General features: G+C 43.5%; 1 protein-coding gene across 1 annotated transcript in view; it reads right to left on the bottom strand.

Annotated features, from left to right (window-relative positions):
• TBXAS1 (thromboxane A synthase 1) overlaps positions 1–20,040 on the bottom strand; it is a 161,799-nt gene that overhangs the window by 71,090 nt on the left and 70,669 nt on the right. Inside the window, exons 6-7 of the mRNA XM_055335529.1 lie at positions 13,758–13,854; positions 1,518–1,634 (exon numbers count right to left, since the gene is read on the bottom strand). Coding sequence (XP_055191504.1) covers positions 1,518–1,634; positions 13,758–13,854 — 214 coding nt within the window. The remainder of the gene's footprint in view (positions 1–1,517; positions 1,635–13,757; positions 13,855–20,040) is intronic.

Raw genomic sequence — 20,040 nt, 5'->3', positions numbered from 1 at the left:
TGTTGCTTCTGATCCCCCTGGGTTTCCACAGAGGCTCCATTTGCTCCCTGTTCCTTCCCCCTGCCCTCCAGACAGCCCCTGGGACCATCCTAAGGAGCCTTCGAACAACGTTGGAAAATTACATGGAGGTAAGAGAAGTGGGCAAACAGAGGCTAAGCACATTCCGGAGCTGGATTCGAAAGTTGGCGGTGCCACTTACAAGCTGTGTGACACGGAGCACGTTACTTAATCTCTCTGTGCCTCAGTTTCCTTATATGTGAAATGAGAGTGATCATAAGAGCATTTACCTCACAGGGATGTGCTAGAGATTAAGTGTGTTAAGGTATTTAGGAAGCCCTCGGAGAGGTGCCTGGCACAGATATGAGCTTGGTGAGTTTTAGCTGGTGCTTAAGCTGAGCTCACCCTCTGCCCTCAAACACTGAAGGCTGTGTGGAGACACAAACCCAAACCTCGCTGAACATGGGCAGGATCCCTGGTTTCTGAGTGAGTTTGATTGGATGGGATTAATTATGAGGTCTGGGACCTCTCCTCTTCTGGGGGATGTCAGAAGATCTATAGGAATTACCCAGGACTGGATGGGTGAGCATCTTGGGTTGAAGAGTAGCTTTCATTTTTTGACCTGAAGACAGGCCGCTCTGAGCCCAGGCTTTCTGATGGATGGCTCTGGAAGGACACTTGCTCTGGAATTGCACAGGTACTGACTTCTGACTCTGACTGAGATACTTCCCATCAGAAGGGCTCAAGTGCTCGGTCCCAAGTCTTGCAGAATTGAGAGCAGACACCAAAGCCGGACCAGCAGCTGGTGAAGAACTTGGCCAAGAGGCAGGCCAGACGGCCCAAAGAAGAGGGCGGGTCTCTGGGTGGGGGGCAGAGGGGGCCCAGGGCTTTAAAGAGCTGGCGGTGTGTTGTGCTCCTGTCCCACTGACTTGGGCTCTATGGTGACCCTGGGCATGCCTGTGTCCTCCCACTTCACCCCTCCCCCGTGACCCATGGCCATCCCCTCCCTACTTCAGACTGGATTCACAGCTCACCCTTGTTTCAAGCTGTACCCCGGTTCCTCACTCTGTAAAAGATGCTTCACCCTTCAGATGCATCCGCATCACCTGGGGGTTTGTTCGGAATAAAGAATCTCGGGCCCCACCCCAGACCTGCTGAATCACAATCTGCATTTTAACAAGATCCCCAGGTGATCCATCAGACCTGGAAGTATGAGAGGCACTGCTCCGGTTTTCTCCTGGGCAGAGTCTTGGGACATGTCCCCACAGACGTGCCCTAAGTGTTTGTAGACTCACAGTTGCTTCCTGGCAACTGGAGGTGTGGGGGGCTGGAGAAGTAGGACACACTCCATCCGGTACGGCACCCTGGGCTTTTTGGCGTCATAGGAGGAGGTTCAAAGGCCCCTGTGCATGGGCCATTTCAATGTGCCAGGCAGACAAGTGATGCCATGTGAACCTGCTCCCCATCGCGCTCTGGAGGGAGGGAGCCGTCCGCATGAGTCTGCATTCCCTCTGCCTTACCTCGTTCAGCTTCTCGGGACTGAAAGCCGAAGTCAGGACACTTCTGACCTCTTCCCATCTTTTGTCGCGTAAAAACAGGACACTGTCCATTACCGGTTTGGACTCCAAGCCTGACACCTGAGAGAAACAAGCAGAGGATTAGGACACAAGGGAGCCAAAGCCACCTTGGTGATAATTCAGGTCTATGATAAACACTCTGGTTAAAGTCCACCAATGATCAATGAATTAGCTTGCTCTTGCAAAGATGCAGAGGGAGCCTGCAAAGGCTCGTAGGTAGTGATCTGGAGATTCATGGTCGAGGGCCTGGTGGCAGCAGGTGGGTAGGCTCTGCTGACCCAATTCCACCCAGTTCCACCAGTTACAATGTGGTCATCACTGTACAATGAACTCGGTGGCCTCTGTGTGTTCTGCAGTCCCCTTGCTGGGCCAGGGTTCCCCGAGGACCAAACAGCAGGCTTCGTGCAGATGGGCTCGTCTATACTGGCATTGAGTTTCATGTCTGAACTTTGTGGCGAGGGGTTTTGTGTGGCTGGGTTGGTTAGGTTGGGCCAGGAGATGACAGACTGGGTCTTTGGTGACGTGTGTGTGGGGGGAGAGAACATGGGCAGTGTAGGAGGAGGGAAAGGGAAAAAAAGAGATCTTTCAGAAGTATGTCCCAATGGAACTGCTGCTTTTTTTTTTTTTAAGACTTTATTTATTTGACAGAGAGAGAGAGTGCGCGCGTAAGCAGGGGGAGTGGCAGAGGGAGAGAAGCAGGCTTCCCGCTGAGCAGGGACCCCCCCCCCCAATGTGGGGCTCAATCCCAGGACCCCAGATCAGCTCTCAGGACCCCAAGATCATGACCTGAGCTGAAGGTAGATGCTTAAACCAACTGAGCCACTCAGGCACCCTTGAACAGATCTGCTTTGAAGAGAAATCCTGTCATTATGTTTCTGGGTTCTTCTATTCATTCATTTTCCTTATTCAGCAAACATTTGTTGTGTCTCATATGTGGAAGGAGTTGTCGACATAGTGTCGAATAAAGAAAACATAGCACTGGCCCTCACTGGATAGTCTATTGGGGATGCAGACAGTAACCCTCTAAACTAACAAGTACGCGCGTTAGGAGAGAGAAATAGAGCCAGAGGAGAGAATGATAGGCCTAACCGGCCAGGAAGGCTGCTCTGAGGGGAGTTATTCAAGCCAAGTCTGAAAACATGCAAAGCATGACATCTCCTCTCCCTTCTTCCCAGGCTATTCTTTTCCATCTTGAAGCCAACTACTCTTACCAGGTCATCAAAACTGGGGGCCCCACACCTGGTTGGAGTGCCCCCAGACTCACGGCTGCGGGGCACAGGAAGGCAGGGGGATTGAAAGACCAGGCACTCTTTGGCACCTCATGTGATGGACACTTTTGCTATTTCTTTTCACCGTTTCATAGTTGAAATATGAAGCCAGCCATCATAATTCAAAAGCCTGGTAAAAACTCATGTTTAGAGGAAAATTATAATTTTCTGATAAAATATGAACATTCAAAATAAGCTATAAAACATAACTGCAAAGTATCCAGGGGGGATTTAATTATATATTAGAACGAAGTTGCTGAGATATTTTTTCTGCAGAGAAATCCCTCTTCCTATTTAGAATGAAATGCTTTAGGAGTGCCATGATCCCTATACAGAATCATACTTCCGTGGAATCTAGGGAACATAACCCATTTGTTTGGGTTCCAGAGTCAAAGGAGGAAATGGCACATTATGTAAATTTACATATTGGCAAACACCCAGCCCTGTGCCATGCTGCATGTAATAAAGCATTTCACCCCAAGGAGAGCTGGGTAGTGGTTTATGGGGTTCCGTCAGAACAGAATATATTAGAGCTGAGAGTCATGGTTGATTGGATCTTGCATCTGTCCTTCAGACCTAAGGATTGGATCCATGAGATTTTTTTTTTTTATCTTGTACCCAGAGGACAAATCTAGTCTTCCATGCAATATGTCAGCATCGTCCTCAAATATTTCCTTCATCAACCTGCCATGCCAACACGCTCCTCTCAGCCTACAACTGCCATTGAAATTCTCCATTTTGTGATGGGAAATTTCAGGGCATTGGTTAGAGTTGAATTTTTGTTTCTAGAGACGACTCTGTAAGAGGGAAGAGCAGATTTTTGAATGTTGTATCTGGAAAGAGAAGACTGGAATATCAGAGAGTGGTACTTAGGATGCACAAAAAAACAAAAAACCAAACAAACAAACAAAAAACCTTACTGAATGCATATTATGTGGGAGAGGAAATTTGGGTTGTTTCAGTGACCCTGAGGGGTGGAAGTGGGTTCCATAGTGGAAGCTTTGAGGAAAATTTCAGCCCACCTAAAGGAGAACTTCTGAACAGTCAAAAGTCAGAATTGTTCCAAGATAAAAATAACCTGCTTTGAGTAATGAGCCTCCATCACTGATGACTGTAAACCATTTTGGGGAAATTCTACATGAGAGGCTTGAGCGTCCAGGGGGGTTAGTCTAAATGACCCTTAACAACTCTTCCAACCCTGAGTCTTCATCTCCAGGGGACCACTGCAGGCTTGTTTGTCTGTCTTCATATATATATGTTTTTCAATTGTGGCAAAATACACATAATGTAAAACTTACCATCATAATCACATGTAAGCATACAGTTCTGCAGCATTAAGTACATTCACACCGTGCAACCATTTCCACCATCTATCCACAGATGCTTTTCATCTTGCACAACTGAAATTCTGTGCCTAGCAAACACTAACTCCCCACCCCCTCCCCCAGCCCTGTTTCCACATAATACTTGACTACTGTTACTGAGTGATGCCTTGAGGGCTCCGTACAGAGGGACCTCCCCTGAAGGAATGAGGTACGGGACTAGTAGATCTGACAGGGCAGAACTGGGAGTGTTGAGACAGGAAGGGACCATGAGTCTCAGGGAGGAAGATCCAGAGAAACAGGGCTTTCTAGACTCCTGTCTGTCCACCCAATTTTGTCTCCTGAGTCTCAGCGAAGGTACCTCCAATCACTATCCAGCCAGGGATTTCCAGACAACGGGCCATAACCAGCCATGAAATCAATGCAGTGGATTGCAAACAGCATTTTAAAAAAGAAAAACTAAGGGAAATAAATAGAACAGACTAGAAGATACTCTGAGAAACATTTCACAAAGTATGAATAAGTATTTTGTTTTGAAAACAAAATAGGGTGTGTGTGTGTGTGTGAAAGAGAGAGAAATAAAGTGTGTTTGTGTACTCTGTCATGATGTGCAATGTGGTTTTTTTTATATTGTAGGCCACAGTCAAAAAAATTCCAAAAGCCTACTCTAACCTAAACCCCCAAATTGGAAGTCATCCCCCCTTCCTCAGCTAAAATCCTATTAGTTAAAAGTTATCAAGGCTGTGAACATTTCTTGAGCACCTATTATGTGCCAGGTGCTATGGAGCACTGAAGCCATCAAGATAAGGAATGGAATCCTTGCCCTCAAAGGAGCTCACAGTTGACTTGGAGGGTGGGAATGGGGTGGTTTCCAACCAGTGTTTGTTGATCTTACAGCTAACAAAGTGCTTTTCACACTCATTAATCTTGGGGTAATTCTCTAGGAATTAGGAAACAGCGCCTTGGCAAGCAGCAGTAGTGGCCTCATGGCTCCCCTGCTAAGTTTCCCTTGGACAGTTGAATGTGTTTGTCTTTTCAATTAAGATCTCTTAAAATAGAGTCTAGTTTCTTACTAGACCAACCAAGCATAAGCTTTAAACTTCAAAGAAGCACATCATTCTGAGGAACAAGTTATCAAAGAAGACCAACAACCTCGGCATTCCGTGTTGATGTGAAGAGAGCACCATGTATTGGGTGGTTAGCACATGCCAAACCCGTGGCTCTCAACTGGCCTGAGAGAGCCCCATGAGAACCACCAGCTCTTCCTAGAAAATGCTGCAAAATGCATGCAGTGCATGTTTGCTATAATTGAGTATGCATGTCATGATGAAAAATGTGTAAGAAGTATAATAGAATATGAAGCCGTAGCCAAAAAGAAAAAAAAAATTCTCTTGCATCCTGGAACATGTAAGAACTTTGACTTAAGATGTGTATGATCTTGGGCAGCCCGGTTGGCTCAGCGGTTTAGCGCCGCCTTCAGCCTAGGGTGTGATCCTGGAGACCTGGGATCGAGTCCTACATCAGGCTCCCTGCATGGAGCCTGCTTCTCCCTCTGCCTGTGTCTCTGCCTCTCTCTCTCTCTCTCTCTCTCTCTCTCTCTCTCTCTCTCTGTCTCTCATGAATAAATAAATAAAATATTAAAAAAAGATGTGTACGATCTCTATGATGCCCTGGCAGGGCAGTCAACAGTTCTTCAACGGCCAACACAGAGCTGTAGGTAAACAGCATGAGATGCTTTTGAAGACTCCAAGATACTGTTATAAATCATCAGTCACGATGCCAGAATTACCAACCCGTTCAGTGTAACGTATGTCAAGTAGGCTGTAAGAATATAAATATCAAAGTATGCCATGATCACAAAAATGCTAGGCCCGGTGTTGCAGACTTTCAAATTCTTGCACAACTTTGCACAGATGAGGAAGCTCCATAGCATGACCTCTCTCCTCACCTGCGTACATGAATCCTCTTACATGGCTCCTTATTATGTTAATCAACAAAAGCTCTAGAATTCTCTCACCTGGATCACCCCAAATTCTACACCTGATGATATGTTATTTGCAACATAAGACAATTGCTATCTGGCTGTACAAAGATTTTAACCAAAAAAGGGCTTATATTTGGTGCTTTGAAACAGCAAAAGTGTTCTGTCTCCACTGGACAGTTTTCATCCATTAGTCTTGGCCATAGAAAATGATCCTAAGGGATACACTTTGTTTCCTCTCTCTGCCTTAGACTTTGACTGGTCTGAGAGCCTGGCCTCCGAGTGAGGGCCTGGCTTAGGGGGCACAACCCAGATCGGGCTCCGTCTGCCAACTCGGTATCAGCTGGTGGAAGGAAGGGGACCTCTTCTAAATTGGACTAAGTCCTGATATGGGCTCTGGTGGTCCTGCCTGATAGAGAGTTCCTAGCATTTTATCTACCAAAGAGGAGGAAACCACAGGCTTGGAACTGTGCTTTTGCAAGCCCCATGCCCCACAGCATGGCCTCTTCCTGACAGGGGAAGGGAGCCAGGGGGGCTTGTTAAATCTTCCAAGGAACACCTTCGAAAGTTCTCAGCAGTTTCTTGCCAGAAGCAGTGTTAAGGAAGGACAAGGTATCTCTGACTTAGTACCTGTTGTGCTTGGCTGGGAAAAGAAACTCTCCTGGTGGGCTCGAAGAGGGACCCTCGCATCTGAAGCTCTAAATGGTTCTCTGGGATGCCAGTGGGATGCCATGGTTTGCCCAATGGTGCCAACTGCCACCTGCACTGGGAACCAAACACGCCTGGTGGGTACCTCGTCTGACGCTCATACTCGATGCAGAAGAAATGGGCCCAGAGAAGTTGAAGGACTGGTCCACGAGACTCAGCTAACAAAAGGCAGCAAATCCAGAATCTGATTTCATTTCTTTAAATTCAAGCCATGTGCCTTTTACCTTACTGCTGGGCCGTGGCTTACAGAAGGTGGGGAGGACGGGGGAGAAACAGGGTGTTACTAAAAGATATCAGGGCAGAGGAGGAGCAGGAGGGGTAGGACTCACAGGCACAGTGACTTGATTTCATGAGACGTTCAGGAATATAACCACCGAGGTGCCGGAATTGCTTCTGTGGCTCCTTTACTGTTCTCTCCCCCAAGTTCTAGATCTTAATCTCCTGGTTTATACACTTACTTCTACTTCAGCCACCACAAAAGTTAAAGAAAGGAGGCCTAAATATAAGAACAAGATTGTACTTATCTCTCTTTTTAAAAAATGTAAAGCTGGCTTCCTGTTGAAGCAAGGGTCAGGTGACACATGAGATGTGAAATCATTTTCAGCAAGATCTTGAAGTTTGAAAAAGTTCTGCAAGACTCTGACAGAAGAGCATTGGAGCATTCAAATCAATACCACTTAGCACTATTCTTGCCTCTGTCAGGCTTCAGGATGCACTCAGTCTCCTTTAAAAATGTTAGGGTTCACACTTCCCCACCAAGTTGAAAACGTGGAGCTAAGTTTTACCGATCACGTGTGGTGCCCCGGGTCTGGCTTTTGCATACCAATGTCCAGACACGAGAAAAGCAGGTGAAAGGGGGAGGCTCTCAGGGTGTGGGGATCTCACTATGGCTATGATGCAGGGGCTTCCAAGGGGCAGCCCATCCCAGGATGAGATGCTCCCAGCTCAGGCTGGAGGGTCTCCTGTGCACAGCACAGTGTGTGAGATCAAAGAGTCCTGGCTCAAAATAGGGCTCAGGCCAATGGGGCTGCGCACATCTGTTTCTGGGTTTCGGCAGTCTGGGTTTTAAGTATGAACTTCTGCCCTGCTCGGGGCTGTGGGCCTATCATGTGCACTGACCCTTCTCAAGAGAGACAAAGCTACTAAGTGAAACAGGTCAGTCAGAGAAAGACAAATACCATGTGATTTTAGCCATATGTGGAATTTAAGAAACAAAACAAAGGGTCAGGGGGAAAAAGAGAGAGACGCCAACCAAGAAACAGACTCTTGACTGTAGAGAACAATCTGATGGTCACCAGATTGAGGTGAGGGGGATGGGGGCAATAGGTGATGGGGAGTAAGGAGGGCACTTGTTGTGGGGCACCTGTGTAACTCAGCAGGTTGGGCATCTGACTCTTGATTTCTGTTCAGGTTGGGGTCTTGGGGTCGTGGGATCAAGCCCCACGTTGGGCTCCATGCTCAGAGAGGAGTGTGCTTTTCCCTCTCTTTCTGTCCCCACCCCCTCTGGCTTGCTCTCTCTCTAAATTAGATAATAAGTCTTTAAAAAAAAGAAAGAAAGAAAGAAAAAGGGATGCACTTGTGATGAGCACCGGGTATTGTATGTAAGTGTTGAATCATTGAAACTAATATTATACTGTATGTTAACTAACTGGGATTTAAATAAAAAATTAACCCCACAAAGCTAAAAATAGCATTCAAGGCTTGACTGAGGTGATATAAGCTTCCCTAAGTCAGGTCCAAACACCATTCTCACAGTGTAAGTCTCACGGCTCACATGTGAAAACCGAATGGCTTCATTCACTCAATGTCTTACTTAAGGGAAAGAGGATCAGAAATTCTAGATAAGCCAAGTTTTCAAAAGTTGTCAGTGGAGAGGTACCAGTTGGAGAGGTGTAGGGGGCAATTTTATGGCAAGCTTGCGGAGCCTACCTGCCCCTGCCTCAGTGGACACCAATGGGCAGGTCCCTGGGGCCCCACACAGGTGGCCCACCCCATCTGGAGCCTTGGATGGAGCTTTCCGTGCTCATGAGCTCTGTAACAAGCCCACACGCTCCTGTTCTTTGGAATGGGGTGCTGCTGCAGGGAGTAATAAGGTTTTCAGTGACTCAGTTGCCTTAGAACTTTCGTAATCTTTGCCAGTGCCAAGGGCTTGTGGTTTCACAGGGAAACCAATGATTCCCATGTGTCTGTGGGGAGAGGTAGCACCTGGGACAACCCAGGCCCTTGGGTCTTTATGGTTCTGGATAAAACCATTCATCAAATCCATTATGTGACTATAGGTGTGACTTTTGTGAGTCGGTGGTGTGGCTGAACTTGCGCCTGGACAGGGGATACCCCGTGTTGCCTGTGAGGACCTGAGGGCTGGAACCACATATCACACACACACATACACCCAACTACCACAGCCTGCCACCTCCACTCCCCATGCCAGTGGCAGAACTGGAGATGGGCATGCCTGCAGCCTGACCCGTGGTCCATGCTGTCGTTTTGGAGCAGAACCTAGAGCTCCTGATAGCAGTTTAGTGACTGAATATGCTCTCTCCATGACTCCGTCCAACCAAACCAATCTAACACGGACCACGGACCACCCTACCTCTTATCAACCTTCCCACAACTTCTCCCACTCCAGGCCCGGAGTGGGGAGGCCAGGAATAGGAAGTCCCACTGCTGGTTATGACCATTTCTGTGGAGTCATGTGGGCCCAACTCCAGTTTCCACAGATTTTTTCTTTTAAAAGAGCTGCCCTCATGGCTTCACTGAGTACCTGATAGCAGAGGGGAGCTAATTAAAAATATCTTAAAAAAAAAAAAAAAAAAAAGAACCCCAAGGTCCTGAGGCGGGACAACTGAACTTCTAGGAATGCTGAGAAGATTGATTTGGGTTTAACGGTGAAGTGTGGCTACAGCACCATGGAGGTTCTTCTGGAAGTGCTGAGGGCATGGATTGGAGGCCATCCAGAGAATGGACAAGGAGCGGCCCAGACCTCACACGGAAGTGAGGGCCTTAAGAAACGCCAGTTTGAAAGCTAGATATGAGAACTGCCCTCCAGGTCTGACTCGTGGTCTCTTTAGCCCAGGGTTCTCGAGTTTGAAAAAATATTTCATTCAACAAGTTTGAATTCATATTATTTGCTCTGTACGGATGTGTGTCAGGGAGTTCCCCGTGGTGTCACCTCACCTCCAGCCGTTGGTCCCTCGTGGGACGCTTACAGCTCACATCAAACGCTAGAGCCAAACCCACCTTCCCACATGACAACCATCCTCCACCAGGCTGCTCTGGGACATGCCTAAGTCAAGCCTGGATTTGTGAGGAGACAAGCTCTCAGTCAAAAAAATGAAAGCATGCGTTATTTAAGTTCCTTCAAACTTCATGTATCCAACTAATATGCTGAGGTATTTTCCGTATCACAAGGGACCATTTGGTAGAAGCTTGCATGGAGTAAGCGTTTAATGTTTACTGAATGAATGTATAATAAAGCTGAATTGCTGAACACTTAAGTAAACATGGCTTATTAGAGAGAAGGCAGCGTGGTGTCGGTATGAAGAAAGCACGCCTCACTAATCTCCTTGAGTTCTTTGAGCAGATAAATAAGCATATGGATAAGAGGGAACCACAGAACCCGATTTAATTTGACTTTCAAAAACCTGTGAGAAAATCCCACTCTAAAGATGCTTTTTAAAAAATTGAGTCACTAAGGATTGTTTTGTCATGAATATGGAATTGGCTTAAAGACCATAAACAAAGCTAAAGATAAATGAATACATTCCCAGATGGAAAACTATAAACATTGGGGTTTCCTAGAGATCTCATCTTTGATGGGTCTTTTTCCGTGTTTATGAATGGTCAAGAGGAGGAGGTGTGGATCGAATCTCTTCAGCTTCAGGTAGGGGAGAATGGTTCTTCTGGGGAGGATGTTAAGTTGACAGAGATTTAGTTCCATTTGAACAAGAATATATTGGGTACTGAATAGTCATCCTGTGTTTGGGCCATGGCTATTAAAAAGAACACCACCCTGAAGGAGCTAATAATCAAGTTAGCATGGAAGCCATACCTTCATTTAACTGCAAATAGATGGCACAATGGGTGGGGATCCCTGGGTGGCTCAGCGGTTCAGCACCTGCCTTCAGCCCAGGGTGTGATCCTGGAGACCCCGGATCGAGTTCCATGTCAGGCTCCCTGCGTGGAGCCTGCTTCTCCCTCTGCCTGTGTCTCTGCCTCTCTCCGTCTCTCTCTGTGTATCTCATGAATAAATAAATTAAATAAAATATTTTAAAAAAAGAAGGCACAATGAGGTCCATGATGATGTGGTGTACACGACAAATGCTGCAAGGGTTCAGAACAAGGGGAAAGGCAAATGTGGACTGAAGTAGGGAAGGCTTCTTGGAAGAGCCAGAATTTAAGGAGAGCCTTGGGGAAGGGTTGAGTGGCTGTAGAAGGAGTGGAGGGTCTTCCTGTTGAGAGCAGCTAATGCTTGCAGAGTAGAAGGTGGGGTTGTCTGCATGACCTCAGTTGGCCTCACAGCAGCCCAGTGAGGTAGATCTGATCCCCCTTTTCCAAAGGAGGAATGAGAAGCTTAAAAAGGTGAATGATCTACTCCAGCTCACGTTGCTAGCAAACACAAGACCCACTCTTACGCTGCCTCCAGATGTAGCTAGTGTGGCAGCCTGAGCAAAGGCACGGGGGCAGGACTCTCTAGAGCAGGACGCAGAGAGAATGGAGGGGTTGGTCCCGCTGGAGCCACAGCCCGCCTTGGGGAGCAGTGAGAGGCCAGGTTGGAGCATATGTCATGGATCTAAATTACAAAGGCCCTTCAGTCTCATCTGGAGAGCTTGAACTTTATCCCAAGGGCATTGTGTGCAGTAGAAGAAGGTAAAAGGAACCATATTCTGGGGAATCGTAGTCTGGGAAGTAGAAAAAAAAATGATCTAGGGGATGGAAAAAGTCAGGACAAACAAATGGTTTGCAGGAGAAACTGGCTGAAGCTGAGGCAACTTTCTTTTGTGCTCCCTGCTTGAACTCGTGTGCTGAGTGTATGTCCCCAGCATGTCAGCGCACAGCCCTCTTCCAGGTCAGCTCTCAGGGGTTCATGCCCTGGAGACATCCGGGTGTCACATGAAGCAATACAGAGATATGTGGTTGCTAGGTCCCATGTCACCGCCAGGGGGGCTCAGGGGTGCCTTCCCTGCCTGCTGGGATGCAGCTTGGGGGTCCAGGTCCTGGGACTCACTGGCTTCCCCGCTTCTTTAATCGACATTCCTTACTGAATCCGGCAGAGCTGTATGCTACAACTGCACTTGACCATCAGCCTCCATCCCTAAGATCCCAGCAGCACCCCAGAAGAGAACTTCAGGAGACTGTGAACAGCAGAGTAGCAACATCACATTTGGGGAGGCAGCGGAGAAGTTAAACTTCTGCAATTCTTTTAGCTACCCTGAGGTGACAGTGTTTACAGGCCAGGCAGTCACCTCCTTCTAGTGGCCATGTGATAACTGGAATTGGGCATGACACCCTGGGGCCAGAAGATGAGCTTGTTGGGGGGGAGCACCTAACTACTCAGTGACACCTGTTGGTAGTGGGGCAGTAAGGACTTGAGTCGGGGGTGGGGGTGGGGGGTGGTGGCACGAGGTTCCCTGCTCTTCCTCCTGTTAGTCACATGACCAGGGCTGTCACTTAAGCCCTCTGTGTCTTAGTCTCCCTGTCTAGAAAATAGAGATGATAATTGTACCAATCTCATACGTTCTCATGAAATTTTATGAGGGAAAAAACCCCACTCTGGGTGGCTCAACCAGCACAGAATGCAGGGGAGCTATGCTAATACCTTTAGGACTCAGCCCCAGAGATCTATCTAACAAGCCTTCCCCTGGCCCCATCCTGGATGGCACAGTGGTTCCCACTGCAGCACACATAACCAGACCATAGAATACCAGTTTACTCACCTGTCTCCCACTGTCACTAGACTGTGAGCTCTTTCAGGACAAGCCTGCATCTTCTAGCTCTTTAAAATCAGCACCTAGACAGCCCCTGGCATATGGTGGGTGTGCAAAAGCTTGCCAAATAACCAAGAAAAGTGCATATATTACCTATTATTCCTATAAGAATGGTAGTTGAGTTTAATTTGTCGCCTCCCCCAAAAAAGATTGTGATTCCCTCAATTTTCACAAGCAAGTGTTCATTCATTCCTGATAGAATCTTTCCAAGAATCAACATAGAGATTAGTGGTCTTCTCTGCTAGAATTCCTATCCTCTTCATCTTTGGGGAATAGGAACAACACTAATATGTGCCACTATTAGTCAGCTCTTTCATTCTTTAAGAGTCCTCAACAAAGATAAAAAGTAGGAGGATATGTACTTTCTCAAAAAGATGGAATGTACACATTCTTTAGTGGATTGGATTGAACTGACCCTGGGGAGCCCTCTTACAGGCTTCTCCTGCTACAAGGGGACAAATTTCCCTTGTAATGTTGCTTGTCTTCCCTTTCTGGCCTTAAGACTTTTATACGCTCTGGGAAAGATGGAAGCACAAGAGGCTTGAAATTCTGCTTTTCCCTCTGATATTTATTAACCTTCCTCTGTCTTCCTCAGTCACTTGACCTGCGCCCTCTGGATTCTTCTAGCTTTGAGCACAAGCTTTAAAAAAAACCCTTCTGGTTTTAGCATTTTTATTAGCCAGAACTTCTCTTGAGCTTTAGCTTTCTTGAAGCATTTCTTAAATGCAAATGCCATTCTTTTCTACCAGTGCTGTGTGTCTCTTTTGAAAACCTGAATTCTTTGGAGAGCTATTTTGAGTCAAACTGATCTAAACCCGATAAGGGGCCCAATCACATCCCTATTAGATGTGATGTGCAGTCCTTGAATCTTAGAAATGATTCCCCATTCATCCATATGCAGAGAGAAAACTACATACCATTCTGTTGGTAAAGTTATGGAAGTTCTCAACCAACACCTGCTTGATCATGTCTGGCTCAGAGATAACAATAAACATCCGGCGACCAAGATAGTACCTGAGGGAATAAAAAAAACTACTTTAAAATGTTCTGTATTTATCTACCAATTTCCCCTTTCCAAAAAGAATTCCCCATGCTTAGAATGAAGAATAAAAGACAAATAGGAAGTAAAGGTGTGGAGAAGATGTGGAAATATGTGTGCTAATCATGAGGAATAGTAGAGCTGTGATGATCTAGCATCAAATTTCATTCCACAATCATTTCTGGAATCCACCTTGCACCAGGCCTTGGAAACTCTGGGGAGAGTCCCAGAGTCCCTCCCAGAGCATCCTAAGAAGCTCATAGCCCAATAGAAAAGATATATCTGTAAATGCAACCACAATATTAAAGAATTCATAAGACCCAGTAGTAAGTAAAAATGGCAGAGGTCAGTGTAGTCCATATTGTCTAAAAATGGGGAGACAGATATTCTAGCAAAAAAAAAAAAGGCCAAAACACTTATATATTGATCCTTGGAAAAAATCTAAAGTTAATTAATAAATTCTGTGAAAATTTGGGAAAGATCAAATCTGCTGATGAAGGGATGAACATCTGGTTGCCACACCTGTGCATGAAGTAGTTCAGCAGATATTTCTGACATTAATGAAGAAATGGAGGAAAGGAGCAGTCAGCTGGTGTTAGTGAACTCTGAGTGGAATTGGCACTTGAGTACATGTCTGGTTACGTTTATTAAAGTACCAGGGGCATAAAAGCAACAAAGACCCAGTCACAGTTGTCAAGGGTCACACAGTCTGATGGGAGTGATAGGTAATCAGCACACAGTGTGACATCTGGCAAGCAGGGGTAACATTGGAGGCACATCCAACTTGGTGCTGGGAGAATAAAGGCTTCCCAAAGGTGGTGCGTCTCAAACTGAATTCCAAAAGATAAGCAGGGGTTAGTTTAGGAATGTGAGTGGCAAAGGGGGTGAGGGTTCACTAGGTAGAGGGATCTGTGTGTGCAACTGTCCAGGGATGAGTCTGCTTGGAGGAACTAGGAGTGTTTGGCTACCAACTGTATGAAGCAAACTTGAGTGGTGATGATAAATGGATCCACTGCATAATGCCATGTCTTTAGTCTACAAAATTGTACTTTCAGGATATAATGTGACCATTGTCATATTCAGCTCAGAGCAGTAAGGAATAGATTTTAAAGAGTAAAGTCACAAGATATGAAAGCAGCAAAGTTTATTCTGAATTCTTAGTCACTGAGAACTTTTCAAAAGCTAAAAATGGCTTTAATTTTTAAAACTCCTCACTGACTAGAGGGAAAACGGGGAAAAAATTTGGCTGGCATATATTAGGCTATTAGGCACTCAGAAAATATTCACCTGAATGATCATATTTTCCAAAACTGGGGGGGGGGGCAATCTTTGGGAAACAGAAATTCAAAAGATTTGGTAGAAGGAAAGAAAGTATACCAAGTAGTTTTTATTGTTTCTTAATCAAGAAGACCACAAACAACTGAATATGGCTATAAAACAATCCTTTCATGAAATTTATGGTGAATTTCATGGACCTCTAGAGAATCTAGTGAAAGCTGAAGACATTCCCTAAGAAACATGGATATTTACAGCATTTTGTATACAATTTGAGGGGTTCCAGGACCCCTGAAATCCACTCTAGAGCAAAGCTTCTCAAATATAAAATATGCTTAAAAGCCACCTGGATTTGAAGAAATAATCACTGAAAATTTCTCCCATTTGGCAAAAAACACAAGACGCTGAGTGAATCCTCTATAGGAGGAACCCGTAGAAACCCATGCCAAGACATATCATATTTAAACTTCTGAAAACTAAGAACAGAAAAATAATCTTGAAAGCAGCTAGGAGAATGGATGGATTATTTATAGGGGACACCAATTCAAAGGAAAGCAGATTTATAATCAGAAACCATGGAGGCCAGAAGAAAGTGGCATAGTTCTCAAATGCTGAGAGAAGAGGCCTGTCGATCACAAGTCCTATACCAGGAGAAAATATACTTCAGGAAAGAAGAAACAACAGTGTTTTCAGATGAAGGAATACTAAGAAAATGTGTCACTAGCAGATCTACCCTTAAATAATGGTAAAGGAAGTTCTCCAAACAGTAGGGAAATAATAACAGAAGGAAGCTTGGAACTTCAGCAAGGAAAGAATAATATGGAGTGCCTAAAAAATAACAGACTAACCTTCTCATGAGTTTCTCAGATCATACTTGATGGTTGAAAAAAAAAGATAACACCATCTGATATGGGGTTCTGTATACTTAGAGATAATGCTTAAGATAATTATATTAAGAAATAATGCAGGTAAAGGGACCAAAATGGAAGTAAAATTTCTTCACATCACTCAAAGTGGTATAACAGTAGACTGAAAAATTACATATGTATATTTATGCAACTACTAAGGACAGTACACAAAGTGATATAGAAAAAAAAATTTTAATGTCATAAAGGAATTCTAAAAAATGTTCAAGTAACCCATAAAAAGGAAAAACAAGTGAAACAAGAAATAGAATGAAAGAAAACAAATACATCACTCTATTATAATTAGATAACAAATTGGAATTTATGTCTGTAGCTAAAGTAGTGTTGAGACAGAAATTTGTAGCATTAAGTACTATCTTAGAAAAAAAGAAAAATCATAAGTGAATAATCTAAGTTCCTACCTCAAGCAATTAGAAAAAGAGCAAAAAACCTAAATCAAATGGAAGGAAGGAAATAATAAAGACAAGGGCAGAAATGAATGAAATTGAAAACAGAAAAATATTTAATGAAACAAAAAAAATTAGCTCTTGGAAAAAACTCAATAAAACTAATAAACAGCTAGCAAGACTGACAAGGACAAAAAGAGTCAAGACATAAGTTAACAAAGATAAAAAAGAGTCAAGACACAAATCACCAATATCAGGAACGAAATGGGACATCACTACAGATTCTACAACCATTAAAATAATATGAGACAACTATAACAACGTCACACTAATAAATTTGACAACTTAGAAGAAATGAACAAATTCCTTGAGAACTACAAGCTACTAAAACTCATCCAAGATGAAATAAACAATGTGAATAATCCCATAACCATAAAAGAAATTGAATCCATAATTTTAAATTTCTTGAAAAAGACGTCTCCCAGCTCAGATAGTTTCAGTGGAGCATTCCACCAAACATTTAAAGAATAATTAACAATTTTACACACTCTTCCAGAAAATAAAAGAGGAAGTAATAATCCCCAACTCCATTTATGAAGCCAGGATTACCCTGATACTAAAGCCAGAAAAAGACAGTACAAAAAAAGAAAACTAGATCAGTATTTCTTAGAACCTGGATACAAAATTCTTCAACAAAATATCAACAGATCAAAGCCTGCAATCTATAGAAAGAATTATGCACCACAACCAAGTGGTGTTTATTCTAGGTATACATGACTGGTTCAATATTTTTCACAAAGATTTTATTTATTTATTTATTTATTTATTTATTTATTTATTTATTTATTTATGAGAGTGAACATAAGTGGGGGAAAGGGGAGGGGAGGGGGCAAGAATCTCAAGCAGACTCCTCACTGAGCATGGAGCCCAACACCAGGCTCAATCTCATGACCCTGAGATTATGACCTGAGCCAAAATCAAGAGTCAGATGCTTAACTGACTGAGCCACCCAAATACTCCAGGCTGAGGCTGGTTCAATATTTTTTTAAAATTTTTTATTTATTTACTTACGATAGTCTTACAGAGAGAAAGAGAGGCAGAGACACAGGCAGAGGGAGAAGCAGGCTCCATGCACCGGGAGCCCGATGTGGGACTCGATCCCGGGTCTCCAGGATCGCGCCCTGGGCCAAAGGCAGGCGCCAAACTGCTGCGCCACCCAGGGATCCCAGGTTCAATATTTTTTAAAAAAAAAAATCAAAATGATCTACATATAAATTGCATAAAAAATAAAATTACGTGGTTATTCAGTTGATGTAGAAAAGAACATTTGACAAAATCTAGCACTTGTTCATAATAAAAATTCTCATGTAGAAAGGGGAAATTTCTCAACTTAAAAAGTATCTACAAGAAATCTACAAAAAAGAGCTAACATCACACTTAACAGTGAAAGAGTGTGTTTTCCTAAGATTGGGAACAAGGCAAGGATATCCACCCTCACTGCTGTTATTCAGCATAGTTCTAGAACTTGCAATAAGGCAAGAAAAAATAAATAAAAAGCATTTAGATTGGAAAGGAGCAAGCATTGTCCTCTACTCTCAGATGACAGCATTGTCCACATAGAAAAATACCAAAGAATTAAAAAAAAAATCCTGAACTAATAAGTGAGTTCAACAAGTTTTCAGTATTCAAGATTAGCACATGAAATCAATAGTATTTCTATATTCCAACAATGAACACATTGAATCCAAAATTAAAATACATTGCCATTTAAAATGTAGAGGAAATAAAGAAGACCTAAATAAATAAATATAGCATGTTCATGGATTGGAACACTCCACACTGTCAGTTCTTTCAAAACGGATCCATAGGCTCTATGCAATTCCTATAAAAAGCACAGCAAACTTTTTGTAGGCATAGATAGGCTTATTCTAAAATATATATGGAAAGGCAAAGGACTTCAAATAACTATATCCATTTTGGAAAAAAAAAAAGTGAAGTGGGAGGAATCAGTCTACCAGATTCCAAAACTTGGCTGCAGTAGCCAAGAATGTGTGGTATTGGCAGAGAAATAGACACATAGATGAATGGAACAGAATAGAGAACCTAGAAATAGACCCACACAAATATCCTCAACTGGTTTTTGACAAGGACACAAAACAACTCAATGGAGTAAGCATAGCCTTCCAACAAGTGGAACTGGAATAGTTGGCCATATATTGGCAAAAAAATGAGCCTCACGCCTTCTACAAAAATCAACTCAAAGTAGATCACAGAGTAAAATGTAAAACATAAAGCTTCTAGAAAAAAAGGGAAAAATCTTTGGGATCTAGGACAGGAAAAGAGTTCTTAGGCTTAAGAACAAATATATAATCCATAAAAGATAAATTGAACTTAAACAAAATAAAAATGTTTTGCTCTTTGTAAACCCTATCAAGATGAAAAAACAATTGACAGACTAGGAGAAAATATTTGTAAACCATATATCTGACAAAGGACTTCCATGTAGAATATATGAAGAACTCTTAAAACTCAATAGTTAAAAAGCGATCCAATAAAAAAATGGGCAGTGGTGCTTGGGTTGCTCAGTTGGTTAGCATTTCACTGTTGATTTTGGCTCAGGTCATGATCTCAGGGACAATGAGATGGAGCCTCATGTCAGGCTCCACAGTCAGTGGGGAGTCTGGGATTCTGTCTCGCCCTTTTCCCCTCACCCTGCTTGTGCATGTTCTAAATGAATGAATGAATGAATGAATAAAATCAATCTTACCCCAAAATGGGCAAAAAAGTCAAGAACAAATATTTCACCGAAGATGATATACAGATGCAAGGAAGCACATGAAAACATGTTAAACATCATTGGTCATGAGGGAAATGCAAATTAAAACCACAATGAAACTTCAATACACATTTATCAGAATGGTTAAAATAAAAAAGAATAGTGACATCAAATGCTGATGAGCATGTGGAGAAACTAGGTCACTCATGCATTGGTGGTGTGGACATATAATGGTACAGCCTCTTTGGAAAATAGTTTGGAAGTTTCTTATAAAACTAAACATGCACTTACCACATGACCTGGCAATAGCATTCTTGGGCATTTATCCCAGATAAATGAAGATTTATGTCCACACTAAACCATGTTCATGAGTGTTCATAGCAGTTTCTCTTATCGTAGACCTAGATCCCAAAACTGCAAACAACCCAAATGTTCTTCAACAGACGAAGGTTAGACAAAGAGTGGCACATCCCCATAGTGGAATACTATGCAACGGTCTAAAAACTCAAACTATTGATACATGAGATGATTTGGATGGATCACAAGGGAATTATGTGAGAAAAGCCAATCTAGATAGGTGACATAGGATTCTGATTATATCTGAAATAACAAAATTGTAGAGAAGGAGAAGAAATTAGTAGTTGCTAGAAGGCTAGGTATGGGAGTGGTGATGAGTTGGTGTGGCTCTAAAGGGTGGCGCCAGAGAGACTTGTGGTGATGAGACAATTATTTTGTATCTTGGTTGCAGTAGTGGTTACACATGTGATAAAATCACCTAGAACTATACACACACACACA

This window comes from Nyctereutes procyonoides, unplaced genomic scaffold (assembly GCF_905146905.1).
Source record: "Nyctereutes procyonoides isolate TBG_1078 unplaced genomic scaffold, NYPRO_anot_genome, whole genome shotgun sequence".
Lineage (NCBI taxonomy): Eukaryota > Metazoa > Chordata > Mammalia > Carnivora > Canidae > Nyctereutes > Nyctereutes procyonoides.
The sequence above is the reverse complement of the archived record's forward strand: the minus strand, read 5'-3'. Positions and strand labels throughout refer to the sequence as shown.